General features: G+C 39.3%; 1 protein-coding gene across 1 annotated transcript in view; it reads left to right on the plus strand.

Annotated features, from left to right (window-relative positions):
* LOC137997306 (uncharacterized) overlaps positions 1-9,352 on the plus strand; it is a 37,499-nt gene extending 28,147 nt beyond the window's left edge. Inside the window, exons 3-6 of the mRNA XM_068843221.1 lie at positions 7,527-7,831; positions 8,238-8,374; positions 8,468-8,556; positions 9,043-9,352. Coding sequence (XP_068699322.1) covers positions 7,527-7,831; positions 8,238-8,374; positions 8,468-8,556; positions 9,043-9,218 — 707 coding nt within the window. The 3' untranslated portion in view covers positions 9,219-9,352. The remainder of the gene's footprint in view (positions 1-7,526; positions 7,832-8,237; positions 8,375-8,467; positions 8,557-9,042) is intronic.
* The last annotated feature ends 521 nt before the right edge of the window (positions 9,353-9,873 follow it).

Below are 9,873 nucleotides of genomic sequence, written 5' to 3' on the forward strand. Positions count from 1 at the left end.
ATATTGCTGTTGCTTTGCGCCTAGATATATAAGAAACTCTGTTTGGCGTCATTTAACATTAGATTGTCCGATAACATCCAGCTCCTGACATCACTGATGCAGTCAGTCGTAGACTTTATAGCAGCGTCCGCTTCCGCAGATTGGTTTGGACGGAAGGAAACGTACAGCTGCGTATCATCAGCATGGTGAAGAGCAGTGGGTCAAAGCAAGATTCTTGAGGGACGCCTTGACACAGGGGGACACTCGCTGGAACCGGTCAGACAAAGTCGACCTGAATCAAGCACGCGCATTTCCCGTTACTCCACAGTCAGACTCAAGACGCTGAATCAGCTTATCATGGTGTATCGTGTCAAATGCTGCAGGTGACAAAGATTAAAACAAGTAGGGTGACATGTTGCTGATTCATTGACATGAGAATATCATTCTTTACTTTAAGTAAAGCTGTTTCCGTGCTGTGTAAAGGCTTATATGCAGATTGCAGCAAGGAAAGGCCCTCGGTGACTGTCAAATGCTCACTGAACTGATCAACACTCGCCCTTTCTGAGAGCTTGGATATATAGGAGAAACTGCTCACTGGACGGAAATTCGTATAAGCAATGTCCAACAATCGATGTTGGGACCGGGTCAAGCTGACATTAATCAAAAATAAATGATTTCGTTAGCAGCTAATGTCGCTTCTACAGAATCGTAAAACAATACATCAAATACTACGTTTGCTTGATAAAATGTTTCTTTTGTTTTACCGGGGCTAAAAATATACTTAACGATTTGTGTTTATAAATTAAACGTTAAACGATGTGCAGTTGAAAAAAAAAATTCTTGACAATTTGCACGAAGTTGTGGAAAAAACTGTCTACTCGCTGTACAAGCTTGCGACTTAGGAATCACTTTGTTTAACGTTCGAAAGAAAAACGAAAATCAAAGAACAAAATATAATACCTGCACATGTTCATACAGTTAGATTTGAGGTCGATATGTGACATATAAAACATGAAACTGGCTGATCGATCGCTGAACATGTTTGTTTCCCATGGAGAAACGTTTCGCTTGTTTTCTTGCACGGCAAAACCTTCTTTTCTTTATGTCGCAAACTATTAGCATTCTTCGTTATTACTCAATTCGACTGCTCACTTGAGCTTGAATCCGGACCCTCCCACGGCCTACACACGGGTCAAAATTCGAACGACGCGAGTGTATTTTTTGTAGCGTTCGAACTGATTTGACATGGATAGTGCCTCTCCATCGCGCCCGATCTGAGGCAAGCTCCTTCCATTTGTCGTCGCGGATTTTGCATGCTTTCAGAGTGGCCTTGAGGTTGTCTTTGAAGCGCTTCCTCTGTCTTCCCAGTGATCTTGAAACTACACTCGCCCTACAAGATCTGCCTTGGGTGACGCACTTTATCCATTCTGCGGACATGCCCTGACCAGCGGAGTTGGCTTTGGGCTACCATAGCCTCAATGCTAATGGAGTTGGCCTCCTCTAGAACGCTGGTATTCGTTTGGCGGTCCGTCCAGCTAATGCACAGAATACGGCGGAGGCAGCGCTGATGGTATTTTTCAAGGGATTTGAAGTGTCGCCGGTAGGTGGTCCAGGATTCCGAGCCATAAAGGAGGGAGGGAAACACAACCGCCTTGTAGATCTTCACCTTGGTGTCGGTTTTTATACCTCGCTCCTCGAAATCCCCCTTGCGCATACGTCCAGAGGCATAGCTACGGGCCCGAAGGTGATGCTGGATCTCATCATCGATATCTGCTTTAACAGAGAGGAAGCTTCCCAGATATGGAAAAGATTCAACATTCTTCAGCACCGACCCGTTGATCTTAAAGGAGGGGGAGACGTTCGCTCGACCAGGCACAGGTTGGTAAAGGATCTCGGACTTTTGGACAGACTTTTCGGACTTTTGGACAGAATAGTCCGGAGGTTCTCCTCAGAAGTGGTACAGACGCAGTTGTCGTCAGCATACTGGAGCTCGACAACGGAGGTGGTGCAAGACACTGTGACGCCATTGTTTAACTGTTTCTTCTTCTGGATCACTTGGAGGCGCTCCAGCGTCGGTCCTAGGACGTCCAATCCTGTGGGCGTTTTCTATCTCAGGCTTCAAACCCTAGTCTTCAGATAACAAAGTTTGTAATGCTTTAATACAGTTCTCTCCAGTGTGTTCAGGAATGTTGTAGAAACGCAAATTAAAATGTCTAGAACATCTTTCATATCTTTCTAATGGAAGAAGTTTTCCATAAGCCCTATCAATGCTGGCAGCATTGTCATTAACCTCGGTTTCCAGTGCATCAGTTTTAATCATGTACTCATGTAGTTCACTATTTAAAGTTTCAAATTTTAAGTTCAGCGACTCTGAAGGGGTGGCAAGCTTTCGCTTCACTTCAGCCAAGTCTTGCTGGAAAACGGCTTGGTTGGACTTGATAGATTCCATGTCACGGAGCATAGTACCAAGACACTCCCGAACATAACTTTCAAAATCTTGTTCTTCGTTTGTAGAGGAATCCATTTATCGACCTCTCCTCGACGTGACCATGTTGACAAACATACACACACTCAAAAAACACGATTAGGAACATAAAAAGATGCAAAATAATCAGTAAGAAGTCTGAATGAAATCAGAGCTGAAAAATACGCGCCCGTCTTCAACGCTGACCGCTGACCGGTCCCTGAAGAAGTCAGCCTGTGCCTGACGAAATATTAGTTAAACAGAAATGTATATCCTCATTATTGTTTTCTTTTTAATACTGCAAGATCCAAATTCGGTACGAAATGAAAGTTCATTCGCAAGCCGCATTGGATTCTTTCTCAAAGAACCGCCTGGGATAAAATATTAGACCCAGTAGCATCGTTAGCACGGACAAAATACAAAAGAAATATTACTTTAGAACGAGGCTAGTTGGTCTAATTAGAAGAAAGACAAAAGAATATATTTTGGCCCTCGTTTATGCATCCTGCGAGTCACCAGGCAAGCAGCAAGACTAATCTTGACAGTCTCCCTGTGTGATATATGCCAGGAAATAATCTCGAGTTCTTGATTGTGTGTGTGTTTGTCTGTCCCGATGATTTTGACGTCATTCTGTGATCCTCCAGCGAGACAAAAATGGCGTCCACAACGGAGGAAAAAGAAAAAGAGTTTTAGTCGAAATCACTCAAAAATTACATTGAGAGCTTCTTTAGAGCCTTGTGAAGGCATTTTGATCGTTTTTGTGGCAAAGCATGGCAATCGTAAACGATATTCATGTGAAAAATTATAAAGGTGAGCTGGGAGAGGACAAAACATGGAGCCCTACTCCATGGAGTACCCCTAAAAATCATTTATCGGTCAAATTAAATTCTTTATCAACATGGTGAGGCATTTAGATGTACATACCTTTATTTGTTTTGAGCTTTCCAGCTCTCTGATGGTTACAATTCGATGCAGGTCACGAATTGGCCGCCATCTTGAAGGTTCGTAGGTATCTCGTGTATCCCTTATTATAGTGTATTTTTAGACAAATATTCATACAAAACCATATATTCCAGCACACCCATACAGGCCCGTGTATGCCCATGTATTCCCGTATGGAATGGAATGGAAAACTTTATTTGCACACGGTAATTTCATCAGATTAGAATGGGAATATATGGGCATACAGCAGCATACATGGGTATATATGGGTATACACTGTATACTATAGTTACATACATGGGTATGACTTGACGTTTCGTATGTGCTCTACATACATTTTCAAAAGTAACCGTTGAAATTTAAAACAGTATTTATATATAACAAAGCGGATGAGGGGACTGGAACCTAGATTAAGCAAATATTTAACAGTAAAATATTTAACAAATAAAGAAGCCTTGACTGTGCTCTGTTCTGTTGTAAAGCACGCAGGAAACGGCTAGAGCACGAAAGAAGTGTAGGGGGAAACACGAGCCGATAGGCGAGTGTTTCTCCCTACTTCTTGAGTGCTCTAGCCGCTTCCTAAGTGCTTTACAACAGAACAGAGCACAGTCAAGGCTTCTTTATTTGTTTTATGATAAAAAACAAGTAATTTTCTTCAAAAATTCTACTTTATTTTCAAAGCGCGCGCTGCTTGTGGCGAACTGAGATGTCGTCAGCACAGTGCTTTATACTCTGATAAAGCACGCTACTTTGGACCAATCAGCGCGCTTGTAAGAATGTTTAAGATTATTTGATTGGTTAATGAAACAAAGGCTTGTCAAAACATCAATCAACTGGAAAATCACACAAAATTAGAATTTATGGAAAAACAAGTGCCTCAATGTTCGGTTTCAGTCCGTAAAAAACAGCAAAAAAGGGGATCTAAATGATTAAGTTCAGTGAAAACCGGCCGAATTGTTGCCCATGAAAACCTGCACGTTTCCGACATGACAACTGGAAAACAAACTCTTCATTGCTTGCGGCTGGAATCTGAAAACCTGTTGGGAATTTTGTAAATGAAGAACTCCAGCGTGAGGACTTTCTGAGCTTGAAAGAACTGCTGGACCGGGCGACGGTTGAGGTCTTCCATCCAAAGCACTTGACAGAATATCTGAGCAAGCCTTTAACTGACAGCTTCAATAATACCCAAGGTAAAATTCGGAAATTCATCTGCCATTTCTGCGAATGATGGCGTGGGCTTTCGTTTGTTCCGTGCTTTGTACTCTCATAAAGCACGCTGTTTAAACCAATGAGAGCGCGCGTTATATAGAAACTTTATTATAAATAATAATAATAATTATAATAATAATAAAAACAGAAAAGATTAATAAAGCATCACTTGTTCACTACAGTTCCTAAGAAAGATATTGTTATCCTACTTCCCTACTTAGGTTTGCAAAGCAACCAAGTCGCTAAACGCCTGAAATCTTGTGTGTACAAATTCTACTCTTGTATTAACCTTAAGATTGTGTTTCAGAGCACTCGATGTATAAAATCTTTCTTTCCTTACAAGGACCGTATTAATCGTTCACAACAATCCATAGTTATTTACAGAGCAAATTGTTGGGATTGTAATGGTTTTTACATCGGTAAAACTAAACGGCGGCTTCACGATAGAAAAACCGAACATTTTAAGGCCTTAGCTAAAAATGACAATACTTCAGCCATTGCTGACCACGTCAAGGCCACTGGACATAACATCAAGTGGGATCATTTTGATATTTTAGCGAAGGGCAAAACTGACTATCATTGTAAAATAAAAGAGACCTTCTTTATTCAAGAACTTGAGCCAGCTTTCAACGTCAACGTCGGAAGTGAAAAGCTGATGCTTTATTAATCTTTCTGTTTTTATTATTATTATAATTATTATTATTATATATTTTACTGTTAAGTATTTGCTTAATCTAGGTTCCAGTCCCCTCATCCGCTTTATTATATATAAATAGCTGTTTTAAATTTCAACGGTTACTTTTGAAAATGTATGCAGAGCACATACGAAACGTCAAGTCATAATCAAAATGAACAAGTTCAATATGTTTATCACTGCTGTTTGTGTCTTATTTTTGATCAAACTACGATGGCCCAAGAACAAAAGTATTTACGATACATGGGTATATTATGGGCATACACGGCCTATATGGGCTTACAAGGGTATACGCGTTTGTTTCAATATTTGTCTAAATATACATAAAGTTCAATAAGCTATAATTAGGTATACATGAAATACCTACGAAATTTCAAGATAGCGGCCAATTCGTGAACTGCATCAAACTGTAACAATTGGAAAGATGGGAAGCTCAAAATAAATAAAGGTATGTACATCTAAATACCTCGCCATGGTGATAAATAAGTTAATTTGACCGATAGATAATTTTTAGGAGTACTCCATAGTGTACTCCATGGAGTAAGGCTCCGCGTTTTGTCTCTCCCAGGTGAGCTTCTGATTCTATTGCGTAAACATCATTACCACGTGGCTACATTTCTATAACTTCGGCCGTTGACTTGTTTTCCGCTCTCAAAATTACCTACTTATTGCGTAGAATAGTCCTTTAGAATGATGTTCATGTTTCTAAAATGATGCTTTTTGATTCGGAGGCATATTGTGACAAAAATTAATCACTTCTGACGACGCGCAAGTTACGTGATCGCCTGTCTTCCTTTCATCACCTCGCTTAAAAACAATCATAAAATATTCGCGGAAGGTCGAGTGATTGCTAGACAGTGAAGAATGAATCTTTGCTCTCAATAAAAATCCCTGTGCCGAGAATAATGCGACTTTTGTCTCGTAAGTGATGTGATGTTTATCTTTGTCCTTGTTATGTTGACAACGAATATTAAAGGCCCACAGACGGATTTTTCGCGCGTTGCTAAGGAAGTGAAATGTTATTTCCGGTGACTGACCTCATCATATCGTGAGCTGACCAGAAAACCTACTCACAAGCAAAAATTACTGCACGAAATGTTGTTTGCATCGAAGGTTTTTCCTCGCCCTTCCTCGCTCTCGTTCCGCTCAGATCAACTGTGAATGCGTAAACGAACTGACTTCCAGTTTGAGGAAAAGCGAAATTTCCGGCGGTCTTTAAATTGAATTTTTTTTTTTATGTGGCACGGTTTACCCCCAAATACAGAATATAGCTAAGCATTGATTTTTTTTTTTTTCAAATCATCTTTTTAATTCTCGTGCGAGGAATTTGTAAGGGAGAAGCCATCCCCAAGGTATGTGTGATTTTCAAAGTATCGTGTCATGATAGCTTACCATGTTATTTTCAGAGTATACATATCAATGATCGATGTATTTAAGTGGAAGGGGAACACATTAATCCAGTTCAAAATGGAACAGTCGTTCCTCAGAACTATTTCCCTTAAAACCAAAAATTTCAATCCAAGTTGTGCTGTAGCTATCTACTCTCCATCTTGCTCTTTAATAAAACCATGTAGTTATTGGAATTCAAGCATTTTACCTATTATTTTGTACAATAGCCAAAGACTGTGTTAATAGATGGCTATATCATTAGCTGATTTCTGATTTACTAAAAGCTGTTGGCATTTATGGAGCGAAAGTAAGTTTTGATGTTTTAACAGACAGCACAGAAGGATTAATGTGTGATTCACGTCAATTCGTAATAACTAATACTTGAGTGCACACAGCTATGAGTCTAGTTTACTAAAATCAGTAAAAGTATAAAAAACACTTCACTGAAAATATTTTAAACTGAAAAGATCACGGTCAAGTAGCGCTCCCGCTGGCGGAAGGTTGACTGATAAATTATAACAAGCCTCAGTTAGGCTGAACAAAATTGCTTATCTCGGAAAATGTAAAGTGAATATTGGGATATTCCAAGTGTTGTTGAACACCTGTTCCAATACAAACAACAGTGCTATTTTTGCAAAAGCATGCTCTTTTCAGCACAGCAAATGTCTCAAATAAGCACTTGTAGATCGAAAAATGCAAAAAATGTTTAAGAAATCACTGGGCACTGCCGCTACGCACACCTATACCCAAGCACTAACACCACATCCCTACCTCGGCAAAGGGCTTCTATTCTTCTGCTGATGCACTAAACCATTTACGATGCGTTAATACCTGCTTTCTCATTTTTAGCTGATGCATATGGATGTCGAATCGAGGTTAATAGTAATAAAAGCCTTGCCAAGCCCCAATATAACCAACAACCCCAGACAATCTACAGCTGCACGCCTGCCAGCAGTTCCGCACAGTACGAAGTTCACGTACTAGCTGTGTACGAGGTTATCCACAGACGTCCTCCTACAGCCGGTGACGCTACTGTCAATATTGTCAGCCGTGGAAAGTCAAACAGATCTATTATACTCGTGCTTGTAAGCTACGAACCTGTTCACTGGATCCTCAATTTACCAGCTAATATTACTATCAGCAAAGTCATCCTGGTGAGTACAAAACTAAAGCTTAAACCAACCAATCATTTCAGATGTCATTTAAAGACTTCAAGACAGTTCGAAATAATTCAAAGCAGAAGAATTATACTTGACTTCTATCACAGAGAAACTATTTAGCTTGAAAGAAACCCGTTCAGTGGTATACTTTGGAAATTTGTGGTTGTAGAATCAATTAAAATGGACAAAATAAAAGAAGTCATATTTTATTAACAAGATCTACCTGTATGCCGATTAGTTCTTTTAATTTCTGGCAATTTCTGCAATGAGTATTTCTAGAAGCCTACTGAATATACTAAACTGTGATAAATTATCAGTAGAATTTTCGTCAGTAATCCATGATGAAACCACGGAATCATATTGGCAATAACCTAAATAAAGAGTTGTATTCTATTTTTAGGTTGCATATTACATAGATCAAAGTTCTGTTGGTGGAGATGTGAACCAAGTGCAAGTAGTTGAAAGAAAGGGATATTCACAGTGGCCTCGGGGATATGGCAGCGATTCAGGGGGAGGAGATACAGTGGGGCTGCTGAAGTAAGTAAAAAGCAAAGTGTACATAAACCATGTCATAGGTTTTGCGTGCAGCTTTACATGTATGCATTTATATTTTTTTTTTCTTGTATTTAGACAAGTGCACAACACGTTTGGTGTAGTGACGTCATTTACTGGCACTTACAGAGCAGATAAATGGACACTGATGTTGTCATCCTCACACGGTACAAACTGTTTATTTAATGCCGACTTGAAATGTTATAGTATGGATCAATAAAGACCAACCAATCGTACTTGTGTGTTTTCAAGAACCGTAGCCTGCCGGGGAAACTTTTGAAATTGGTTGTTTGACTACACTGGCTCAAAACAAGATTAGTCAATTCACTGAGAATTTGGTAATCTAACTTAAGTATCAGATTTTATTTATATTTATTTACTTTTAGCATGAATTCATCAGAAAGGTTTATATGGGCTGTGTTACATACTGTAATGCATTGGGTTATTTTATTCATTATGGTAGTATGATTAAGGTTGCGAAGGACACTTGCTTCTATTCGATATTTATTTATTTGAAGAGTATGCACGAATTGTGACGACAGTTCCGAAGACACACGAAACATTCATGAGATAGTAATTCGACAGACAAGGCAAACTCCACCGATTTATTTTGTTTTGCTAGGTTTTTCATGTAACTCACTTAATTCTTTCAGGCCATCCAAATATAGCAAACGTGGTAAAGCAAACGGTAGAAGACGTGCAGTTACAACATGAGCGAAGTTATGTTCAGGAAATCACTCCAAACTCTTCTGGCGTGTCCGCGCACAAGACCCTGGAGAAGTTCTTAGGCTTTCTCGCAATAATAACAAATAGCCAGTATGTATGGTAAATTCAGTTCCCAGTTAACTAAACTGTAGGGACCTATCGTTACATTAATAATCATTTTTAAGACTGATGAAATAATTGTACCACTGTTACGAATAAGGCAAACACAGTACAGTTGCACGTCTCCTACCGGACACTTCCATAATAGTGGGCCTGTATAGGGTTGAATTAATAACTGAGAAGTGGTCAAATTAAACCTTTCAACTTAATTACAAATGACGCAATTTTTAACTGATCGTTGAGATTCAAGATCTGTACAATTTACTGATGGCTGAAAAATAGGCTGAAATTTTAATTGACTGCTTAGAAATTGGGGAAAGCACTCCCCATACAGCACTCTGGATAAAATTGACACCTCCATATTATGGACAGTTGACTTTGTCCCAGAGAAGCAGTGCATGTACATCTAGCTGGATTTGCAAAAACATTCCTATCAAAAATTGCAGTGACTTGACCAAAATAGGTCCAGAACTCTAGTTTTATGGGTCTGAAAAGAGAGCGAGTTAGAAGAAAGGAAGAAGTTGGAGATATAAGCGCAATGGTCAAATCTTGGTGTTTACAATGGCTACTTTTGAACGAGAAAAAATTGTTAGTAGAAACTAAGGCTTTTTAGCGCAGGTAGCTTTTGCAAATCCAGTTAGATATATAACATCTGCCTT

This window comes from Montipora foliosa, chromosome 3 (assembly GCF_036669935.1).
Source record: "Montipora foliosa isolate CH-2021 chromosome 3, ASM3666993v2, whole genome shotgun sequence".
Classification (NCBI taxonomy): domain Eukaryota; kingdom Metazoa; phylum Cnidaria; class Anthozoa; order Scleractinia; family Acroporidae; genus Montipora; species Montipora foliosa.